Below are 25,092 nucleotides of genomic sequence, written 5' to 3'. Positions count from 1 at the left end.
TTTCAGTGTCAACTTCAAGGTAACTCAAACAAAAAGGGAGCCCTTAGAACAACTTCAGTGGCATTTTATCAGTTCCCTTCTTCATACTCTTATACTGTGGCAATACAGTAAAATGAATAATCTGAAAATACTGCATTAGTACCAAAGAAGACTAAAAATCGCCCAAACAATCTATAATCGATAAACTTTCCAGTTAATTTTTAAGGATTTCTCTGTATAAACTTGACACTCGATAGTAATGTAGAGTTGTTAATTTCACACTGCTTATTACTTTAGAAATTGTTAAAAATAGCCTTCAGTTCAGTCACTCAGTCATGTCCAACTCTTTGTAAGCCCATGTCAGGCTTCCTTCCCTGTCCATTACCAATTCCCGGAGCTTGCTCAAACTCAAGTCCATTGAGTTGGTGATGCCATTCAACCATCTCATTCTCTGTCCTCCCCTTCTCCCGACTTCAATCTTCCCCAGAATCAGGGTCTTTTCCAATGAATCGGTTCTTTAAATCAGCTGGCCAAAGTACTGGATCTTCTGTTTCAGCATCAGTCCTTCCAATAAATATTCAGGATTGATTTCCTTTAGGACTGACTGGTTTGATCTCTGTACTATCCAAGGGACTCTCAAGAGTCTTCTCCAACATCACAGTGCAAAAGCATCAACTGAAATAAAAATACTTAAGGAAGTAAAATGCCCTGTGAACATGCTACATTGGATCTTAACTAACTGGCCTTTCAAAATTATGAATTACAAAGCTTTAGTTCATTTCCCAAAAGTAGAGATGAGTACACTGATTTCCTTTCATTTATAAGTCTATTTTTAGAAACCATTCATTTTTTCAACTTAAAGTAATATTTTGAATGCTATGTGATTCCATGTACTACATTTTCCAATCACAGTGGTATATGATTATAGGACTTTATGCAGTCTGTAGTGAGGGCCCCAATTCAACTTCATGATCTTAAGAAGAGAGAAATAAAAAACTTTAAAAGTTCACACTGAAAACAAGCCAAAATACAATGTGACACTTCTTTTTTAAAGCAGATCTGGCCACAGCCACAAAAAAAGAAAAAAATATTAATTTAAATCCACTTTTTATTCTTTCATAGATTTTAACAATTATACACAACTTTTAACATAAAGATAGTGAAACCTTAAGGATAAGTAGGCAATACACATGACCTCTTCGATTCACTCTTCAGGATGGAAAGTTCCAAAGGGTACAATGTGTGAGATTTAACACTGGAAAAATACATATGAAACTTGTTAACTGGCTCCACTTAGGACCAGACACAGCACAATAAATATAGAACTGAATCATTTTTTTAAAAGATTACTGTAATTTTGACACATTCTTACTAAAGAAACTGATCAGTGACCAATGTGAAATTCTACAACATACAGGTGGAGGGACACTTACAATGAGGCTCTGAGCGAAGTTTCTCTAGTAGCTTCACAGGCACACCCCAACGTTCTTAAAAAGGAGTAAGAATGTATACAGCAAATTCAGAACAACAAAAGACAAACTTGGTCAAACTTTCTTTGCCATATCATTCATTACTATCACAATCCTAGTTTGCTGGTAGATTTAAGGTAGGAACTGAAAGATTTTTATAATTCTTTTAATTTCCACTGGTCTTAGGTAGGGCCTCTAGGTAGGAGGCCACACTGGAAGCAAACCGATTAAGCAGCACCATTATGTCCACATCTCAACAAATCATTGCATAATTTTTATCTTCCAATACTCCGAAAAGTTAAAGAAGGATACTTATCCTGAATAGCAGGACATTGTAAGAAAATGCAATCTGTAAGGATTTAAACAAACAAAGCTGAATTCTCTATTGACTGCATCTTTCCTTAATAGACCAAAAGAAATACATTACTTAAAAATTTAAATAACAACATATTGAGGCGTAACATAAATAAATGCTATTACATTTCCGTTTGAGACTGTTGGACTTGTTCACATTCCCTTTCCTCTTCCCAAAGAGGAAGCAATGGCGCCAGCGTGATTGGTCAGAAAGACTTCATGGGAAACTGATGTTTTTAGAGCTGTTCTGCAGTGTGCCTTATCATACAAATGCAGAAACTATTATTTTAAAACATATACTTAAAAGATAGGAAGAAATAATCTTTTTTTTTTTTTTTCACATAACCCAAATTCTATTATCTTGCACCTGCTGATTTTAGAATTAACTTCATTCCTATGAAAGAGAATTGGAACTGTTATGCTGCTACAGCTACAGCTATTCTGGGAAATCTTTCGAGCCAGTGAATCATAAATCACATGAAAGAACAGTGTTTTCTACAATCAGGAACCTGGTTGTTCAAAAGCAAACATGCAAACATGTGACACATGTTATTATCTTGTAAAAACATAATGCCACTCTGGCCCCAAGAATCACCAAAGCCCAACTGGTCCTTAGAGGTGCAAACAGCCTTTAACCACTACAAAACATATTATCTGTGGCATTTTTCTCCCCATCACACTGCCACATGATTCTCAGAAGCTTAGCCTTCTAAGATGTTTGAGGAAAAAAAAGGTGTGATGTGAATCAAGTGCTCGTGATTGTTTTAAATGTAATTTTAAAAAGAATTGTCTAGTAATGTAGTAGAATAGTACTTGATATTGAATTTTTCCCAGTGAAATAAAATAGGCTTTAACAAGGTGATGTTAACCTAAGTTTGACCATCTGGCTCCTTTTTACCTTTTTAGAGGGCACTGATTTCATCTATTGTGCTGAGTCCCACAGATGTCTGCTTTAAAAACAGTATAGTTTTCAACAGTTTCCCATAAATGTTCTTGATTTATACTGGGGGAAGCAACACATAATCAAAACATTAATCATTCATGTTTTAAAAAAAGCAATTATTTCCTGTAAAGCAGTTACTTAGCAAAATGCTAAGCTGCAAGTAAAGTCATTTCACAAAGTACCTGTCAAAATGTATAGAAGTCTGGCCTTCCATTCCAAATCCACTGCAAAGAGAGTAACATGCAGCAGTCCTGTTTACAATTTAATAGTGATGAGGAAAGGGTAAACCTAGGACAAGGAGAGACGTCACATACACGTTTCCAGTAGTGTAGCCATCGTGTATCAAATTTACTACATTCACCACTTCGGAGAAATGTTCAGGGGGGGCCCTTCAAACACTGGAACAAAGGAATGTTTGTTTTATATAAGACCTATCAAATAAATGGGGAAACAAATGATTACACACAGAGGCACTAGTCTCAAACCTGCACAGTAAAGAAGCAAAGGGTCCAAGATGAGAAATTTAGGAAAATATACACGTATAAGAGCTTGCTGAGGAAAAGGAGGAGAGAGATCACAGTTCTAATCTTCAAGGCTACGGAATGCATTCTGCATATCTTCAAGAAGTTGTGCATAGTCGGCCTTGATCTTCGCCTCACCATCTTTCACTGGATCCTGAAAAAAGACATTATAGAATTCAATTTACCTTTGGAAAATAATTTTTGTTAACACATAGTGAGTTATTTGTATTTACTGTATTTGAGCAGGAGGTTAAGTGAGATGCACTAGTAAAACACAAGGCAAGAGGCAGGATTATTATTTTTCCTTTAAGGGTAAAATGTATAAAGGAATAGTCTAACCATAAACAGAAGACAAAATTTCAGTTTTGTGTCCTGCCTGCTAACTGTGTTCAACAGCCAAAGGATTTACCCTTGACAATATGCAAAATACTAGGAAACTGAAACTATGCAGCAACGTGTATTAGATACATTCCTCTTTGTATATACATAGTTGGAATTAATTTAATCAAAACAAATTTACTATTCAGGGCCTGGCATTATCATGCTGGGACATGAAATAACCTCAAAATGCACCCTATTTAAAATCTGTATAGAAAGCAACTAAATTGAGTAAAATGTACAAAAGAGACTTTAAAGTGTTTAAGCCCTCTGACCCAATTATTCTACTTTTGAGAACATATATGAGGAAGATACACAAACCCAACTGCATTAACAAAGTTGTCCATATCAAAAACCTCCAAATGCATAAGAAAAGGAAAATATTCTTCAGCCACAAAATAGTGCTACAGAAAAATACCGAATGATACTAAAAAATAACATGTTATTTAGATACAATGTACCTGTAAACATAAAAATGATAGCACCTTTAGTTATACCACTCCCTGGTGGCAATAATAGACTACCAGAAGTCATCATTATTACATTATTGAGTATCTTTTTATCATTTTCCTATGAATGTGTAATTTTTAAAAAATAAAATTTGGATCAAATTACATGTGGAATTTCTTTGCAACCTGACTTTTTTCCTCACTCATTATACCATAACCATGTCACTGTGTCTTTGGATGTTCCTTGAAAAAAGATGTATGATGTCAATGCCTTCATAATATTTTTGTTGTAAGGTACATGGCGCAATGTACTGCTGGCTCCGCCACTTTTGGATGACATTTAAGAAGTCTGATATGCAATCTTCTACATGTATCCATATCAAAATCTGATTATTTCCTTGGGTTATCAGTTTTGAAGTGGAAAGACAGGACTCAAACCACGTGGATATTTTAAAATCCTTGATACAGTGAGTATCTCTTTGTACAAATTTACTTTCAATCTTAACATACACATTCAAAGAATCCGTCTCAATATCTCAATAGGAGATTAGTAACTATACTTGGATATCATGATTTAGAAATAAATACAACTCGACTGATCAAGTATTTTAAAAACAGTCTTACACATTTGAGTTTCCATCAATAATTTCACTTATCTATGTGGACTTCCCAAACAATGAGCCACTTAAAAGTAAAAATGATGTGTATAGTAGGATAATAAAAATAACCAGGCAGCAGAAATCATTTCAAGAAGGAGCATGGAGGTTAGACAGATAACAACAGGTACTTGAGGTAAGGTAACTGCTGCTTAGCAATGATTTTAGTTCTAAACTGCCTGGTGGTTAAGACAAAAGGGAAAACACGTCAGCATTTATTTTAGACATGACATACTATAATCTTTATCACTAGAATTCCTATTTGAACACAGCTTTGAGGTCTGCTTTGCTTTTACATAACCCGAGTATGTGTGAAAATGATAAATGCAAGTTTCACACACCAAGTTTGAGAACCAAATATTTCAAAAAATCAAAAAGAAACACTTCCTACTAAAAGAAGTTTATGGTACAAACAATATACCTTGAATTTCATGGAGGAAAGCTTATAGAGGATCTCCCCCATGTGCTCACGGATAATGGACCATGTGATTTTATTGTCACTCTGGGCAGTGGTTTCAACAGCTCTGCGGGCCATATCATAAAATGCAATCATGTTGGACAGCATCCCCACTGTCTTGTAGAATGGGCAGAACCTAGGATAAATGAAAGTCAAAATAATAAAACAGAAAATCGAAAGCAAGTTCATACTTTTTATTTCATCTGTGTAATACCAGAGCATTAGTTTCTTTATTTAGATATGCACACTACTTATATTTATGGCATGATACTTAAGGAATGAAAAAAAAAATAGTGGAAAAGATTAGTAACACTTAACCGGAGTTTTTGGAGATGTCTCAGGAATGTGGGGTGGATAGAGACATGGAGGCATATGCTTTCTTTTATTTAAGAGTGATGTTAATTTTCATTAACATCACAATAAAACAGTACTGCTACAATCTAATGACTCTCTGAGAGCGTGTTTGTGTACAGTGCAGTTAAAGCAGTAACCCAAATGGAAAATAACAAAGTTGTAAAGAGTCCCTTGTGATAGTTAGTTAAGGTTGAATAAATAATAGGAAAGCAGGGAACTGTAATTTCCTAGAGCTAATAAGCAGCCCCCTTCTCCACTAAAGTGTTCACTTGCATTTACACATACCTTTTAATAATAAAGACACACAATAGTCAACTTGGATCACATGCATTCTAATAAAATTTCTAACACATTTAAACTTATTTGCATACACAATTTCATGTACACTCTCTTTTCATAGAATTTTCCCTTATGGACTTCTCTTTGTGTGCCTGGTTCCTAGAGTTTCTGCCTTACTGATTATATTGTCATATTTTCTGCTTGTCCTATATTCTGTTAATCTATTTGTTCCTACAGTCTTATATGGGACCAAATATGATTTGAGGGAGGAAAAGTTATAATCTATGATGAAAGGTTCAAATTATCCAAGTTTAAAAGAAATGGGAACTTTTTGGCCATGGTAGTCAAAGTGAAAGTTGCTCAGTCATGTCCAACTCTTTGTGGCACCATGGGCTGTACTGTCCATGGAATTCTCGAAGCCAGAGTATCGGAGTGGGTAGTCTTTCCCTTTTCCAGGGGATCTTCCCAACCCAGGGACCGAACCCAGGTCTCTCACATTCCAGGCGGATTATTTACCAGCTGAGCCACTAGGAAAGCCCTTGTAGTAGCAGAGATAAATAATGAAAAACAGAGAGCATTGGGTAGAAGTAATAGGGACTGGTGAGATGTCCAATAGTAGAAAGAAAAAAAACAGGACTCTTGGGAAACAGGGCACAAAAGTGTATTATTTTGGCAAAGAGTAGAAGAGGCATGGGCTATCACAACAGGTAGCGAGAAAAGCTTCTGAAAGAGGCAGTGATTCCTTGGGCTCCGTACACTAAACCATAATTTAATCTAAATTAGGCTGGTTCGATAATGAGTGAAAAAAGCTATAATTTGGAGAATGAGCCAAATCAATATAAGGGAATATACTGGATCATTAGATGTATGCTATAAAAATATAAAATAAACCTATACACTGAGTCTCAGTGTGTGTGTATGAGAAAAAAGGCAGGTGGGCGGTTTAACATACATGTAGGCAGTTCCTTCTTCAAAACTTGATAGAATATCCAAAGAAAATCAGGCCAGGTTACCTGTCATAAGGAGTATATCCATTTTGTTGAAGGAAATCATCTTTGATAAGTTTTGCTACCTCCAGAGTGATTTTATCTGTTTCTGCTAGAGAAGCCTAGAAAAGGAAAAAATATATTTTTAGAAACTAACTGCCACAATGTGGGACCAACTGTTGCAATTAATTAGTAAGCAGAAACCAAGTAATCAACACATGATCACCTATCATTAATAAATTCACCTCATAATTGCTTCCTGATTGATTTCCTTTGTTTTCGTTGCAAAAACTATTGATATAATATAAATGTAAGTGTAGTTCAGTAGGTTAAGCATGTTCACATTGCCGTGAAATGACTTTCAAAACTCTCCACCTTACAAATCTGAAACTATACCCATTAAACAACAACTCCTTTTCCTTCGTCCTCTGGACCCCTGGTAACTACCACTCTATTTTCTGTTTCTATGAATTTGACTACTTTAGATATATGTTATATCTAAGTAATTGTTGTTTTGTGACTCATTTATTAACATAATGGCCCCTCAAGGTTCATCACGTTGTAGCATGTGTTAGAATTTTCCTTCGAATAATATTTCATTGTATAGGCAATATGTGAATGCATGCACGTGTGTTGGAAACCAGGACATCTCTGTTGCTTCTACCTTTTAGCACTTGTAAGTGCTGCTAAGATGTGTTTTTTTTTTTAAACACAGAAAAGAGAAATGCCTACCCAATCCTTAGCTGTTCTAGTTATCCTAACTCAGGCACCAGACGTGTGAGGGAAGAAACTTTCAGATGACTAGAGTCTCAGCCACCATATGACAACAAAAACTATATGAGGGGACCCAAGAAAGACTGCCCAAGTAAGACCACCATCCCCAAAACCATGAGCAATAAAGCACTATTTAAGCCACTAAATGTCAAAGTGGTTTGTTATTCAGTAACAGATAATCTATAAACAATAATCATCTTTCTATTTTCCACAATAGAAGCAGGCTACTGAAATATTTGCTGGATAAAGGAATAATCTACAATTTTATTAGTTTAAAAAATATTTAATAAACACTCATTTTCCCAGGCAAGAATCTGCCTATCCAAGGTTCTGTTTGTCCTTAAAAAGCTCCAGTGTGAACTTCCCTGGTGGTAGAGTGGACAGGAGTCTGCCTGCCAATGCAGGGGACACAGGTTCGATCCTTGGTCCAGGAAGGTTCGACATGCTGCAAAGCAACTAAGCCTGTGTGCCATAACTACTGAAGCCTGCACGCCTAGAGCCTGTGCTCTGCAACAAGAGAAGCCACTGCAACGGGAAGCCCTTGCACCGGAATGAAGACCCAGCGTAGCCCCAAAAAGGCTCCAGCGTAACTCACAGATCTGTTCTCCATGAGATCTTACAACTTACCTTTCCCACCAGCTGTACGATTTCTGCCAGGTCTTCTTCTTCCTGCAGAATCTCCTTAGCTTTGGTCCTCAGAGGGACGAACTCTGTGAAGTGCTTGTCGTAGTACTCATCCAAGGCACGCATGTACTTGCTGTAGCTGATCAGCCAATTGACAGAAGGGAAATGCTTACGTTGAGCTAGTTTCTTATCTAAGCCCCAGAACACCTGATTTAAGAACAAAACCAAAAACAAAACACAAAGATTTTTCTTAAAAACAACTTTTTTAAAGTATTGAAGCATATTTGTTTGTCCTAACCATGGAATTCTATACCGTTTTGGTCAAATTATTTATCTTTTAAGTATATACCAAATATAAATGAAATAGAATAAAACTTGCAAATGGAAAAATATTTCTTTTAGCTTCAATATGGATTGTTGTTGTTCAGTCACTAAGCTGTGTCTGACTCTGCAATCCCGTGGACTGCAGCACACTGGGCTTTCCTGTCCTTCACCATCTCCTGGAATTTGCTCAAACTCATGTCCATTGAGTCAGTGATGCCATCCAACCATCTCTGTTGCCCCCTTCTCTTCCTATACTCAATCCTTCCCAGCATCAGGGTCTTTTCCAATGAGTTGGCTCTTCTAGGAATCAAACTTTATCTGGATTTCCTTAACAGTTCGTCAAATCTGACCGCAAAAGATACTGACTCCTTTGAAGACTAGTATGGTGCAATATAAACAGATGAACCAGAAAATGCTAACTATGATAAGACATTTCACTTTAAAATTAAAACCTCTAAGTGTTCTGAATAAATTCAGTTGTGGATCATTAAGGGCCAGTCCTCAGAGGTCTGACAGTCACTTTCAGTTCAGTTCACTTCAGTCGCTCAGTCGTGTCTGACTGTTTGCAACCCCATGGACTGCAGCACACCAGGCCTGTCCGTCACCAACTCCTGGAATTTACTCAAACTCATGTCCACTGGGTCAGTAACACCATCCAACCATCTCATCCTCTGTTGTCCCCTCCTCCTCCTGCCTTCAATCTTTCCCAGCATCAGGGTCTTTTCAAATGAGTCAGTTGTTTGCATCAGCTGGCCAAAGTATTGGAGTTTCAGCTTCAGCATCAGTCCTTCAAATGAATATTCAGGACTGATTTCCTTTAGGATGGACTGGTTGGATCTCCTTGCAGTCCTAGGGATTCTCAAGAGTCTTCTCCAACACCACAGTTCAAAAGCATCAATTCTTCAGCACTAAGCTTTCTTTATAGTCCAACTCTCGCATCCATACATGACTACTGGGAAAACCATATCTTTCACTAGACAGACCTTTGTTGGCAAAGTAATATCTCTGCTTTTTACTATGCTAGGTTGGTCACAGCTTTTCTTCCAAGGAGTAAGCGTCTTTTAATTTCATGGCTGCAGTCACAGTCTGCAGTGTTTCCAAACTCAAAAAAATAAAGCTTCTCACTGTTTCCCCATCTATTTGCTATAAAGTAATGGGACCAGATGCCATGATCTTAGTCTTCTGAATGTTGAGTTTTAAGCCAACTTTTTCACTCTCCTCTTTCACTTTCATCAAGAGTCTCTTTAGTTCTTCCTTTTCTGCCATAAGGGTGGTGTTATCTGCCTATCTGAGGTTACTGATATTTCTCCTGGGAATCTTGATTCCAGCTTGTGCTTCATCCAGCTCAGGGTCTCTCATGATGTACTCTGCATATAATTTCAATAAGGAAGGTGACAATATACAGCCTTGACATACTCCTTTCCCGATTTGTAACCAGTCTGTTGGTCCATGTCCAGCTCTAACTGCTGCTTCTTGACCTGCACACAGATTTCTCAAGAGGCAGGTCAGGTGGTCTGGTATTCCCATCTCTCTCAGAATTTTCCACAGTTTGTGGTGATCCACATAGTCAAAGGCTTTGCATAGTCAATAAAGCAGAAATAGATATTTTTCTGGAACTTTCTTGCTTATTTGATGATCCAATGGATGTTGGCAATTTGATCTCTGCTTCCTCTGCCTTTTTAAAATCCAGTTTGAACATCTGGAAGTTCACAATTCACATACTTTTGAAGCCTGGCTTGGAGAATTTTGAGCATTACTTTACTAGCGTGTGAGATGAGTGCAATTGTGTGGCAGTTTGAACATTCTTTGGCACTGGGTTTCTTTGGGATTGGAATGCAAACCGACCTTTTCCAGTCCTGTGGGCACTGCTGAGTTTCCCAAATTTGCTGGCATACTGACTGCAGCACTTTCACAGCATCATCTTTCAGGATTTAAAATAGCTCAACTGGAATTCCATCACCTCCTCTAGCTTTGTTCATGGTGATCCTTTCTAAGGCCCACTTGACTGTGAATTCTAGGATGTTTGGCTCTGGTGAGTGATCATACCATTGTGATTATCTGGTTCGTGAAGTTCTTTTTTGTACAGTTCTGTGTATTCTTGCCACCTCTTCTTAATATCTTCTGCTTCTGTTAGGCCCATACCATTTCTGTCCTTTATTGTGCCCATCTTTGCACGAAATGTTCCCTTGGTATCTCTAATTTTCTTGAAGAGACCTCTAGTCTTTCCTATTCTATTGTTTTCCTCTATTTCTTTACATTGATCACTGAGGAGGGCTTTCTTATCTCTCCTGCTAGTCTTTGGAATTCTGCATTCAAATGGGTGTATCTTTCCTTTTCTCCTTTAATTTTCACATCTTTTCTTTTCACAGCTATTTTAAGGCCTCCTCAGACAGCCATTTTGCTTTTTTGCATTTCTTTTTCTTGGGGATGGTCTTGTCTCCTGTACAATGTCATGAACCTCCATCCATAGTTCTTCAGGCACTCTATCAGATTTAATCTCTTGCATCTGTTTGTCACTTTCACTGTATAATTCATAAGGGATCTGATTTAGGTCATATCTTAATGGTCTAGTACTTTTCCCTATTTTCTTCAATATAAGTCTGAATTTGGCAATAAGGAGTTCATGATCTGAGCCACAGTCAACTCCTGGTCTTGTTTTTGCTGACTGTATAGAGCTTCTCCATCTTTGGCTGCAAAGACTATAATCAATCTGATTTCAGTATTGACCATCTGGTGATGTCCATGTGTGGAGTCTTCTCTTGTGTTGTTGGAAGAGGGTGTTTGCTATGACCATTGCATTCTCTTGGCAAAACTCTGTTAGCCTTTGCCCTGCTTCAATCTGTATTCCAAGGCCAAATTTGCCTGTTACTCCAGGTGTTTCTTGACTTCCTACTTTTGCATTCCAGTCCCCTATAATGAAAACGACATCTTTTTGGGGTGTTAGTTTTAGAAGGTCTTGTAGGTCCTCGTAGAACCATTCAACTTCAGCTTCTTCAGCATTACTGGTAGGGGCATAGGCTTGGATTACTGTGATACTGAATTGTTTGCCTTGGAAACAAACAGATCATTCTGTTGTTTTTGAGATTTCATCCAAGTACTGCACTTCAGACTCTTGTTGACTATGACAGCTACTCCATTTCTTCTAAGGGATTCTTGTCCACAGTTGTAGATATAATGGTCATCTGAGTTAAATTCACCCATTTCAGTCCATTTTAGTTCACTGATTCCTAAATGTCGACATTCACTCTTGCCATCTCCTGTTTGACTACTCCCAATTTGCCTTGATTCACGGACCTAAGATTCCAGGTTCCTATGCAATATTGCTCTTTACAGCATTGGACTTTACTTCCATCACCAGTCACATTCACAACTGGGTGTTGTTTTTGCTTTGGCTGCGTCTCTTCCTTCTTTTTGGAGTTATTTCTCCACTGATCTCCAGTGGCATATTGGGCACCTATCAATCTGGGGAGTTCATCTTTCAGTGTCCTATCCTTTTGCCTTTTCATACTGTTCATGGGGTTCTCAAGGCAAGAATACTGAAGTGACTTGTCATTCCTTTCTCCAGTGGACCACATTTTGTCACAACACTCCACCATGACAGTCAATTTTCTGAGGCCAAAGATTCACATATATTTTAGGCATTTCTAATTTTGCTCCCCACTTCCCTGTTATTTAAAATTCAAAATTTTAGCAAATGTTAAAACCTTGAAAGTTGTAAATTTAGCCTCTTCCACTTCCTTTTACCTAATACTGACAGAAACATAGGTAAGTACTGTATTTTTCCCATATGAATAATACATGTGCTTATAAATATATCAAGGTCAAAAACAATTATAGCCCTGATTTAAATATGTCTTTCCTTTAGGCTTACTTTCAATGGCTAAGTTGGCTAGCTATGCACCAGAATTCATGTCATGTTCCTGGGAAGCAGCAGCCTAGCCAGAAACTACACTTCCACTTTCCAGCTTTGGTTTCGTCTGGGTGTGGCTAACAGAATGAGCCACAAAGTTGAGCAATCAGTTCTGAACCCAAAGTTCAAAACGCAGGTGAACCTCCTCCAGTTGCCCTGTATCAGCCAAACGCAGAGCATTACCAGGCAAGTGGAGCCAAGGTGAATTGCTGGTGCTGATTTACTACTGAATGGAAAAGAGCCACCCTCTGATAGGATCACTTGCCTTGGACCAAACCACAAAGAGAAAAACTTCTGTGCGATTTTGCTATTATGCCCTTTTGGGCCCATTTGTTTCTATTCCTAGGGTTAGTCTAACTCAAAAGTTAGAGTGTAGTATTACTCTAACACTAATAAAAGTTTGCTACTTGGATGTATTACTACTTTAGACATTAAGTCTATTATAAATTCTAGGTAAAGAGCTAAAAACATATGGCATCAAAGAGTTTGAGTAGTAAGAATGTTGCTAAAAGTGACCTGACCCTTGCCTACTTTTCAATGACTAAATTGAATGCTTCACAATGATGCGGACAACCTTAGCACAGCCTAAGGGGTGGGGCAGGGCTCAGAAGTTGACTACACTAGGAAAAGACATACCTGAACAATACCAAGAGTAGCAGATGTAACTGGATCAGAAAAGTCACCACCAGGTGGAGAAACTCTAAAAACAGGAAAAAGTCATTAGAAACGCTTATGGAAAATAATTTTGTATATAAAAGCAATTTTAAAAAATACACGAATAAAATAAAAGCACTTCTTTGAAGTCAATTTTAATGTAAATAACTTAAGAAATACAATCTTTGGAAAGAAAATCTTATATAAAAACCTTAAATAAAAACCAGTTTACTAAGTTGAAAGTTAAGAGTGACAACCGCTAAAACTTTCTAGTCTGAGAAACGAGACAGACATTTAATCATAATCTGTTTCATTTTTCTAATTAAAACAGATGAAGCAAGAAGGAAGGAAAAGGTCTGAGAACAAGGTATGGCTGTACGTGGGGATAGTGAATCTTCATATCTTTTTTATCGTGATAGGATCTTACCTTAACATGTCTATAATTTTCTAAATTGTTGCTAGGTAAGTCAAATCTATGAAACCAGTGCAAGTAGAGATGACCTAAACATGTGCATTCTAAAGAGCCCCTTGGGTGACTCCAGCACAACCTTGGTTAAGAAGCACTTCCCTCAGTGGGGCTAAACATTATCTCTTTAAAATAAAGTAACTTTTTTCTTATAATAAGTAAATAGTTTGGGTCCTTACGCTCCTACAATGCTGACACTCCCTTCCCTCTCAGGATTTCCAAGACACTTCACTCTGCCCGCTCGCTCATAGAAAGAGGCCAAACGGGCACCAAGATATGCAGGATATCCACTATCTGAAAAATGAAAAGAAAATTTTAAAAGCAAAGTTCTAGCCAACCCCCAAATCCTATCAGTCTTGCTTATACAATAAGCATTATAAAGAGTTACCTGCAGGCATTTCAGCCAAACGACCAGAGATTTCTCTAAGAGCCTCAGCCCATCGAGAGGTGGAGTCAGCCATCATACTGACATGATAGCCCATGTCACGGAAATATTCTGACAGTGTAATTCCTACATTGGGAAGAATATTACAAATTATAATTCTATAATATATAATCCTGACTTTTTTACCCTTAAGAAAACTTTAATGCAGTAAGTTCCTAAGTTAAGACTGCTAGCTATTCAGTTTGTGGTTCTTTGGGGTACACAGCTGAATATACTGTCTAGCCTCCTCTGCATTTAGATTTGGCAAGTAACTGACCCTTATCTAATGGAATGTAGAGTCAAGTGTTTCTTCAGAAGGCAAGACACACATCATTCCATGCTACTCTTCCTTCTGGCTTACTGAGAGGGAGAGAACTCCCAGGATCTATGGAAAGTATGTGTTAAAATGAAAGAGCTCTGTTTAGCCTGGGTCCCAACCCCAAAATGATAGAATAAAAGAGAATGCCCTCATCATCTGAAATAAACATCTATTATATTCAACAATTATGTTTGGGTTTTTCATAGCCTAGTCTACCCTGATAAACATTTTTAAAAGTAGGAAAAGACTTTTCTCCCATTCTTTGTTAAGATAATTAAGTCTGAAATTAATTTACAATGCATTTTTTTCTATGTATCTCACATACATATGCACCAAAAATACCCTCAATTAATTAGCTTGTTTGGTTATTTTTCAAAAGTAGTAAATGTTATTAATGTGAGAAATAATATTATCTAGATCATTCTGCTGCATAGACTGGGTCCTCTCCTGTAAAATCACATTCAGTAACCAGTCAGAAGAAGCTGATACAGTACACAGAAAGCAGTCCTGGGTTCTAGTTCCCATACTGTCATTACTCTTAGTAAAGTAACCTCACTTCCCAGTGTGGTTTCTTCATCTGTTAAAATGCAATAACTCTTACCCCATCTAGCTGTACACATCAGATGATATGGTATCTATAAACGCCCTCTGAAAAATACAAAGTACTATACAACTGCAAGATATGAGAATTGTGTATTAGTTGCTATTGCTGCTGCTAAGTCTCTTCAGTCATGTCCGACTCTGTGCAACCCCATAGACGGCAGCCCACCAGGCTCCCCTGTCCCTGGGATTCTCCAGGCAAGAACACTGGAGTGGGTTGCCATTTCCTTCTCCAATGCATGAAAGTGAAAAGTGAAAGTGAAGGCGCTCAATCATGTCCAACTCTTTGCGACCCCATGGACTGCAGCCCACCAGGCTCCTCCGTCCATGGGATTTTCCAGGCTAGAGTACTGGAGTGGGTTGCTACTGTCTTCTCTGATATTAGCTGCTACATCATAACAATTCCAAAATCTACTGCCTTAATTACTTTATTTTACCAGTAAAGAAACAAAGGGTTATATAAATAAAATAGCTGCTGGAAAATTCAGAACTTTACTATTTATCATATTACATCTGTCAGAATAAAAAAATACTGACTTCCAAGGCTTCTAAAATATGGTTCAAGGAACAAAGTCTTTAAGTAGTATCATTATTAAGGCTTAAAAAGCACAGTAATTATCATGTATTTCAATCTGATGGTACAAGCATGCTATGCCTCTATGATGACATTCACTAATGCTTGTATATCTATATATATATTAAAAAATTTGACAAAAGAGACAGATACACAAGAGTAAACCTCAAAGAAGTCTGACAGACCACTTTCATAAACCTAAAGATATTAGTGCCTACGAATCAGACAAAATCAAAAGATAAGCAAACTAGGAAAATATCTGCTACTCACAAAAGAAGAAAGACTCATTTCAAAGAGCTTTACCAATTAGTATGATAAACTACTAACCAATACAAAAATGGACAGAAGGCAATTTTCAAATGGTTAACAGATTCGGGACAAATGCTAGCTCCCTGTAAGGAATACAGAATGAAGAGTCATCTAATAAAAACAGAGGGAACAAAATGTCAACTGTCAAATCTAGGTGTGGGGTACATAGGTACTCACTGCAGTATTCTTTTAACTTTTCTGTATAATAATTACCATAAAAAACTACTGGAAAAATGAGCATTGGTGAGTATGTGAAGAAACAGAATTTGTGTCCACTGTTATTCCTTTTGAAGAGCTATTAGAATCTAAAATCTATATTAACAGTTATATTCTCAGCAATTTTACTTCTAAGAGCTTAACCTGACAAAAATACAAAGAAACATGCACATAAAACATATGACGTAACAGTGATGTAAAAGTGTAAATAACATGCATAAGGATGTTTTATGGTGTGATGTTTGTGAGAGCAAAAAAACTATCAATGATCCAAGTGTCCACCAAAGGAATGCCAGTTAAATGGATTGTGATATATCCATACAAAGGGATACTGTGTAGTCAATTAAAAGAAGGAGGTAGACTTCTTGCCTTAAAATAGTAGATGATTATGTCACTTTCTCCTTCTCAGAAGAGTAACCACCAAACAAGGAGAACAAGAAATACAGAAACACAAACTCCACTGTCAAAAACTAGGGGCCATGTTTAGCTTCAAAACAAAATCATGAGGAAAGCTAACTAAAAGAGATTAAAACAAAACAAACAACAATGAAAAAACAAGACACCAAGAATTCACCTAAGGCTGCACAGCCTCAGGCTATGCTTCTGCAAATTAGAAAGTACATCCTGAAGAGCAAAACCAAGAGTCCTTTGTCTGGAACACAGTAAAAGGGGTACCGGGCTAGCAGCAGGGGTTCTATGGACCCAGTTTGGCCTCAAGGGGAAGTAGGGGGATGGGGAGAAATAAAATTCAGAAAGATACCCCTTTTCAGTAGGTAAAAAGTGAAATAAGCTGGGTAGAAGAGAAAGAATTCATTGTAAGTGGCCTTGTCGCTGTGGATTTTGCTGGTAGGACAGAAGTAAAATAAATTATATAATTTTATGCTATAACAAATTTCACTGATTACCAGGAAGAAGTCCTGCTACTTTGGATCACAGAAACAACCATCCCCTCCCATCTCCTGCAAAGATAAGTGATAGTAACAATAAACATCAGCATATGAACTAAACAAAAATAAAAGAATAAAAAGAAGAACACAGTACAAGAATTAATCTGCCAAGGAACAAATGAGAACTGAGATCACAATTAACTAATAAAAGAAAATCTTAATACTGCATCCTACCACAAAATAAAAATCTCAAGGAATATACAGGAAGATAAAAAGGTTGTTTCATGAGCCAGCAGAACTCAACAAAGAACTAGAACAACATAAAAGTTTCATCAGAAGCAATACAAAGGATAAACACTGATTATCCTGTGAAAAAAACAAGCAAATGGCTAAACGATAAGAATTAGAGATCAGACACGACTGAGTGACTTCACTTTCACTTTTCACTTTCATGCACTGGAGAAGGAAATGGCAACCCACTCCAGTGTTCTTGCCTGGAGAATCCCAGGGGCGGGGGAGCCTGGTGGGCTGCCATCTATGGGGTCGCACAGAGTCAGACATGACTGAAGCAACTTAGCAGCAGCAGCAGCAGAGAGGAAACAATACATATGGAAACAGATAAAGGAAATGCAATATGTTCCACTTGAAGGTAACCATAATGGAAGAGAAAAATTTCCAGAAACAATTCTCAAAATTTTTCCAAAGTGAAAGACATAGTCAGAGACTGTAAAGGTACACTATGTTTCAGGAAAAAATTAACAGAACTATCAATAGTGGGATATATTCCAATAAAATTATAACATATCAAAGTTAAAGAAGCATTCCTTTGGGTACAAGGAAAAATCACTTAAAAAAGGAAAAAAAGTAGGCCAGTGTCAGATCTCTCCTCAGCACAAGAAATGCTGACCAAAAAATGTTATATTCTGTCAAATTACTGTTAAAATTATAAGGCAGTAGAAAAAACCCAAACTTGCAAAGAAATAACAATTCAGAGAATATAGTTTCCATGAGCCTTTCTCGAAAAAACTTCCAAAAATCAAAATTTGTCCAATTGTAAAACAAATGGAAAAATTACAGTCAAGGGACCTCGCTGCCAGTGGAAACTGACTCCATTTTACTAGGTCTAAAGCTAATACAAACATTGTATCTATGGATACAGAACATAATGTGAATATTATAACTCCTGAATATGTAGAATTCAAAGTACCAAAAGCTGGGATGAAAATGGGAGCAAAGATGGAAATACATAAACATACTGATAATCAAAGTATTATAATTCAAAGCTGAAAATTCAAGTTATAGAGATACAGATACATCCAGGGACAGAGCAATGACAAAATATGAAAAAAAAAAAAAAAAAAAAAAAAAAAACCCAAAAAACCCCAAAAACCCAGAAATAGAAGATACTTCATTTTAAAGTCATTAAAAAGATTAAAGCAGTTCTATTAATTTCTTATGGAGCTTCCCAGGTAGCACAGTGGTAAAGAATCCACCTGCCAATGCAGGAAATGCAAGAGACCATGGGTTCGATCCCTGGCTCAGAAAGATCCCTGAAGTAGGATATGGCAACTCGCTCCAGCATTCTTGCCTAGAAAATTTCACGGACAGAGGAGCCTAGTGGGCTACACTCCACGGGATCACAGAGTCGGACATGACTGAGTGCATGCGCGTGCACACACACACACACACACACACACATATCAATGTCTTATATGGACAGAGTCTTAAGATATAATGATGAGTGCAATGTGGTGGTGGTGGTTTAATCACTAAGTCATGTCTGACTCTATGGACTGTGTAGCCTGCCAGGTTCTTCTGTCCGTGGGATTTCCTGGGCAAGAATACTGGAGTGGATTGCCATTTCCTTCTCCAGGGGATCTGCCTGATCCAAGGATTGAACCTGAGTCTCCTGCTTAGCAGGCGGATTCTTTATCACTGAGCCACCTGGGAAGCCCAATATTTAAAAAAAAGAAAAAAGTTCTAGGAATATGGTTATATGTATGAAGATACTTTAGAATGAAAAGTTCTTTGGAAAAAAAATATTTTGGTGCTAGCTTTAAACTAGAGAACACATGTTACTCTCTTTCATTCCAATTCATACACTCACCAGTATAAATAGAGGCTTCTCTAGCAGCCACAGGCATATTGGATGTATTGGCTACCAATGCTGTTCTCTTCATAATTGACTCTACCTTACCATCGACTTCCATCGTGAGCTAGAGACAAACAATCTATTAGTGATTCCCCCAGTTTCGAAATAGAAATTTTTAGTTTCATTTTCACAACTTGTTTATATTTAATCCTCCTTATCATCTGTGTTCCCAAAGAAGTATTTCCCATCATTCCAACCTCTTCCCTCTATCCCACTGTGCTGTAAAGAAAACAGTCAGTATTTCCATTTCATAAAAAAAGTCCATTATTTTATGGAAATAGGAATATTATTATTACAGTAACCTAGTAGACCATTCAAAGTCTATATGACTTTCACACCAATAGATATTTTGCCTATTTTATCTTTCTCCCAATAATTGAAAATCACTAGACCACAAAAAGAAAACTTTCAAGAGTTTTGACTGAAAAATTCAAATTCCCTTCCTTCGGTATACAAATTGAATCATAAATATAATTAGAAAATTCCTTAAAATATCTTTGATAAATAAGAGCATTGCTCCAGATCCAAAACAAAGCTTTATTAATTGCCAATGAAAGCTGATTAGTGGTATTTTCTCTAGACCAGTATTGGAAGCTTTATAGATACAGACCTCTGGGAAGTCCCGGAGGACTTCAGACATCTCGTTTCCTCTCTCACCACATCCTACGTAGATGATCACATCACTGTTGGAATACTTGGATAGAGACTGTGATATCACTGTCTTCCCACAGCCAAAGGCCCCAGGGATTGCAGTAGTTCCTCCCTGTACACATCTACACAAAGCAAACAAGTAAGGATTACTTTACTCGCTAATATACACCAATAAACAAAGTAGGTTAGAGACACAGGGGCTACCCTGGCGATTCAATGGCAAACAATCCCACAGACAGAGGAGCCTGGCAGGCTACGATCTCTGGGGTCACAGAGTCAGACACAACTTCAGTGACTGAACAACAACAACAAAAGTGACACAGAAATACAAGTTAAAGAGAGCACTTTAAAATATTGTCATCTGTACATACACTTACAAAGACTGAGGTACTGACAGAGATATAACAACTGTTCCCCTATTTGCACCTAAAGTAGGATATGTTTTTTACAATAATTAATCATCTGTAATAGCTGGAAAGTGAAAGTATGTTCCATAAGGTACCTGGAGAAGAGGACTATGAAAATAAGATAAATAAAACAGTACTAAAGATACTCTGAATGCTTAAATAAATCAGTTTATGAAAGGACAATATAAGAATTAAAGCTAAAAGAAAAATACAAACATTTTTGAAGGTTGTCTTCTGAGGTAAAAAGACCTAAGAATTTCCTATTTTGTTATAGAGGTTAATAAGCAAGACTTTTGTTAAGGTGTTAAGGCAATGTACCTACTCAATAAGTACCTATGAAGTCCTTCCAAGGCAGTACAAACTATGCTTGGAGACGCTAAAGAGACAGCAGTGAAGAAGACAGGCATGTTCCTATATTCACAGAGCTCTCATTCCAGTAGGTAAACTGGTGACTCTGGTGGAGTCTGCTGGTGATCACAAACAATTTAGCAACCACTTTCAAACTTTCCCTAAAAAGTGGGAGTAGAGAGGGACATACTCTTAAGAGCAGAGGAGAGTGAATGTCACAAGTATGTGTGTATGTGAGCGAGTATGTGGGTCAGGTAGGAGGGTCTGGACAGAAGAAATGAGACATAATGCTAAGGGAAATTCCTTTGTAATAGTGTATTTCATCATAAAATTCACACAAACACTGCATCCTTAATAAGGATAACAGACTTTTCTCATATGAAACTGCTGCTACTGCTGCTAAGTCACTTCAGTCGTGTCCGACTCTGTGCGACCCCATAGACAGCACCCCACCAGGTTCTGCCGTCCCTGGGATTCTCCAGGCAAGAACACTGGAGTGGGTTGCCATTTCCTTCTCCAACGCATAAAAGTGAAACATGAAAGTGAAGTCGCTCAGTCATGTCCGACCCTTAGCAACCCCATGGACTGCAGCCCACCGGGCCCCTTCGTCCATGGAATTCTCCAGGCAAGAGTACTGGAGTGGGGTGCCATTGCCTTCTCCACATATGAAACTAGTATGCATTAAAATGTTTTCCCATTGAAGCCTTTCAGTGACTCTGATAAACTAGAAAGGCAAGTCCATTCATCCTATGGCTTTGCATACTTCTTTCAAATCATCTTTAAGCCAGGGCGGGAAGGCAGGGCTGGGTGTGTCCCACGTTAGAAGTTCAACAATCCAATGTGAAAAGTGCTACCACAGAGCCCATTCAAGGTTTGTGGGAGTACACAGAAGGGGTACAAAGTCTGACGCTGGACTGGAGTGGGGTTTCTGACAGGAAAGTCTTTCTGACAGAAGCTAAGATCTGAAAGGAAACAGAAATCAGCCATATGTAGGGAAATAACATGCTATGCAGAAGGAACAGCATAACCAAAAGTTCAGGAGCAAGAGGGAGCCCTGCTTGAGGATTTAAAAGCCCATCGGGAAGCCTGGAGCATGGTCTGTAAGGAAGCAGTTGGACAGCAAGTCGCTGAGACAATACTAGAAGGTAAGCAGGAGCCAGGTCACAGGTGGCTTTGTATGGGGTTAAGGATTGTATGTTTGTCTTGAGAGCAATAAAGAGCACTTCAAGCAAAACAGTGCAGGATCACATATGTGTTTTAGTTGGATCACTATCTAATATGGACAACCACTCGGAAAGAAGGCAAAACTGAATATGTGAAGTACAGTCATGGAGTAGGGATGAAAGATGCAGATAAAAAAATATTTAGGGAACAGAATAACAGCACTAGTTCATTAATAAGATGTGGGAGAGTAAAAACAATCCTTGAGAGAAGTCACAGATTTTAGAAGAGGGATTCACTGGATGTACAATTACTGAGAGAGGCAGCAAAGTTTCAAGAAAAGGAGTGGTGATTAAGATGATGATACAGGTTTAGAAATCAACATATATAGATGAACATTTAAGTCTTGAGAGTGGATGAAGTCATTCACAGAGGGTAAGATGTATAATGAGGAAAGAAAAGAGAAAAACTCTTAAGAAATAGCAAAATTAAGGCGAAGAAAGCTGCAATAGAGAATAAGCAATACCTTCCTGTAGAAGAAGGTAAACGGAAAAGCAAAGGAAGTGGATGTTCAAGGAGGAAGGAGTAGAATGCAATATCCACATCAAATGTTGTAGGAATTAAGAAAATACTAACTTATTTATTGAGTTATCAATATGGGAGTGACTGACAATGTTAGTGAGAGTAGATTCACTGAGGAGTGGAACCATGGCCATAGTGGTACAGTGAATTAAAGTGGGAGAAGTGGAGACAACTTTTTTCAAGAAGTTTGGCTGTGAAGATAAGGAGAAAAGTAGTGGAAGGCAGAAAGAGAAGGGTAGAAAGCAGATCTCTTTTCATCACATGGGAGAAGAAAGGAAGGTCACCTAATGGAAGGTCTCTGAGGAGACATGAGGTGGGGTAAACACCAGAAAAAGGAAGAGGAACAAAGGATAAATGGGAACACGTGTTAACTGACAGAATTCCAAATCTGATGGCCCCTCAGTTCTTTGTGAAGGATCTGAGATGACCATTTGGTGAGAATAAAGGAGAAAGAAGAGCTGAAGATCTGAGGCAGGTGGAGAGGTTTGAAATAGTCACTGAGGAGAGCAGAAGAATGACAATTAGGGAAATGCAGAAGGATTATGCCACAGTGCTGAGATACCAACCTGCACTTATTTTTCTCAGCAGCCTGAGTGTAGATTTGGGAGAAGGAGATAGCCAGACTGATTCACAGTTGGTATTTTACCAGGTGGGTATGATAGAAGACAGAAGACAAAGAAACAAGAAAATGTAATATACTGACAAATAGTCATAGAAGTGATAGACTACTAAATTTAAACTGGATTCTAAAGGATATAGAAACAGGAGGTGCTGATTAAATAAGAAGAGTCAAAGTACTGAAGATCTTATGAGAGAGTAATAGAACAACACAGAGTAAGTTTAAAAGTAAGCAAGCTGAAGGGAGACATACAGGGGTTGGTGATCAGAAGTTAAAAGAGTTAATATCACTGCTTCAGTTTTTTCTGCAAATTAAAAGATGAAGTGATTTGTTAAAAGTAAAGGATAGTATGGTTATACCTAAAACTTAAAGAGAAAGGTTTTTAAGCAACTGAAGAAAATGGCAAAGAGCAGACTATAAAGTTAAGAAAGATTGCTGGATATAGCACAGAGAACCCAGGTGATTTTAGAAATCATCAATGTAAAGTCACATCAATCTACTAATTATAGGATAACAAGAAAATTTCAGAAAGTTTTAGAAATAATGCTTTCCTTTTGCAACTGTGAAAAAATAAATTCTCTTCAATGGTCTGACTCTAAATAAGCACTGGCAAAAACATAAAACATATTTCTCTAGATAAAACCTATTTTAGGATTAGCACATAAAACCTTATCTATAAAGAAGTGAAACAGTAAGCACATATAAAAATATGAGGGCAAACTATGGGACACAGCTTAAACTCACGGAAAAAGGGCATCAAGGACTCTCTGGCCAGTCAACAGAGGATGATTAGCTGGCAACTTCTCAGTGACAGGCCGAACCTGACGTACAGGCCATACTTGGACCATGCTGAACTTCTCCTTTATACCTTCAAATTCAAGCTCCAACACGACATCCTATAGAAATACAGTGGAATTTTCAGAATACTATGAACATTTCTTCCTCTAAAGAAAAAGTAATGCCAGACTTCTCCTAGGGGGGATTAGAGAGGTAGTATGTGGAAGTAGGGAGGGAGACTTACATCTTTTATTATAAATATATACCGTTCTGATTTTTTTTTAAACTAGGTACACTTATTACTATTTTAATGATTAAAAAAAAAAGTTTAGAAACTTTGGGGAAAGAAGTATTTCAAGTAATAGAGAAACAGTTAAATAAATTACATGAATATACACAGGAAAAATTCCTGAAGGATACAAAAGATATTCCTTGAACTGAGGGAGGGAAGAAATGAAAACTTTCATAATTTATTTTCCATTCTTTGTTTTTTTACTTTATTATAATCCTCTTGCACTGCTTTAATGAAAAATATTAATCTAATTAAGAATCCTAAAATATTTAATAAAGTTAAATATTTTAAATTATTTACAAAAGCAAAAAGATAATGAGTAACTTTTAACATGTGTAAATAGTGAGATGGTTTTAACTATTCACAAATGATCTCAAGGTCCAAAGACCTACAGAAATTTGTAACCTTGTTGATAAACATGAATCTGAATTGTCCATTTTAGGACTGTTCTTTAACATGTGGGTGAGTGATTCTCTAAGCTAGTGAGTAAGGACAGCTGAATGCCCAGAACCCCAATCTTAATTCTTTTGTTCTCTATTATGCCATAGAGCACAGATCTTATTCATGTGAGATGATCAGAAAATTGTTATCATCATATCTTATTGGGAAAAAGTTATATACTACAATGACCTTCCCAATAAAGATTCTTCAAACCCACAAAGATTATCATGTATCTACTGTATTTGATATGATGTGATTATCAATAATAGCAAAGGACTAAGTTTTAAATGGTTCACTGAGAGTAAGAACTTACAATCCATTCTATGATTCATTATGTGAATAGAGACTGAAAATTAAGATCAAAGTCTTTTTTTTTTTTTAGATCAAAGTCTTTTCTATGCCTAAAGAATCAGGGGTTTGGGAACTTCCCTGGCAGTCCAGCGGTTAAGACTCCATGTTTCCACTGCAGGGAGCACAGGTTTCATCTCTGGTCAGGGAACTATGCTCCCCCATACCCCATGGTGTGACCAAAATAAAAAAAGAGAAAAGAATCGGGGGTTTAAATAATGTAGCATAAGTTAAGAAGGTAAGAAAATACTGTACTAGCTGTTTCTCTTCAAAAAGAAACAATATATTTTGCCTTTTGTATTCCTAAACTCAAGTTTTAAAGGAAAATATCTTAAATTATGAAAATAACTTAAAACTTACATATTAAATATGAATTCTATAACTATTGAGAGTTCTACAGCTGGGTAA

General features: G+C 37.3%; 1 protein-coding gene across 1 annotated transcript in view; it reads right to left on the bottom strand.

Annotated features, from left to right (window-relative positions):
• Positions 1-1,069: 1,069 nt before the first annotated feature.
• ATP6V1A (ATPase H+ transporting V1 subunit A) overlaps positions 1,070-25,092 on the bottom strand; it is a 59,434-nt gene continuing 35,411 nt past the window's right edge. The window contains exons 6-15 of the mRNA XM_027522678.1: positions 23,571-23,722; positions 19,669-19,831; positions 19,014-19,122; positions 13,966-14,088; positions 13,757-13,871; positions 13,094-13,157; positions 8,227-8,430; positions 6,853-6,947; positions 5,171-5,342; positions 1,070-3,420 (exon numbers count right to left, since the gene is read on the bottom strand). Coding sequence (XP_027378479.1) covers positions 3,328-3,420; positions 5,171-5,342; positions 6,853-6,947; positions 8,227-8,430; positions 13,094-13,157; positions 13,757-13,871; positions 13,966-14,088; positions 19,014-19,122; positions 19,669-19,831; positions 23,571-23,722 — 1,290 coding nt within the window. The 3' untranslated portion in view covers positions 1,070-3,327. The remainder of the gene's footprint in view (positions 3,421-5,170; positions 5,343-6,852; positions 6,948-8,226; positions 8,431-13,093; positions 13,158-13,756; positions 13,872-13,965; positions 14,089-19,013; positions 19,123-19,668; positions 19,832-23,570; positions 23,723-25,092) is intronic.

The sequence above is a fragment of the Bos indicus x Bos taurus genome, chromosome 1, assembly GCF_003369695.1.
Source record: "Bos indicus x Bos taurus breed Angus x Brahman F1 hybrid chromosome 1, Bos_hybrid_MaternalHap_v2.0, whole genome shotgun sequence".
Taxonomy (NCBI): Eukaryota; Metazoa; Chordata; class Mammalia; order Artiodactyla; family Bovidae; genus Bos; species Bos indicus x Bos taurus.
Note: the sequence above shows the minus strand (reverse complement) of the source record. Positions and strands in the feature narration are given on the sequence as shown.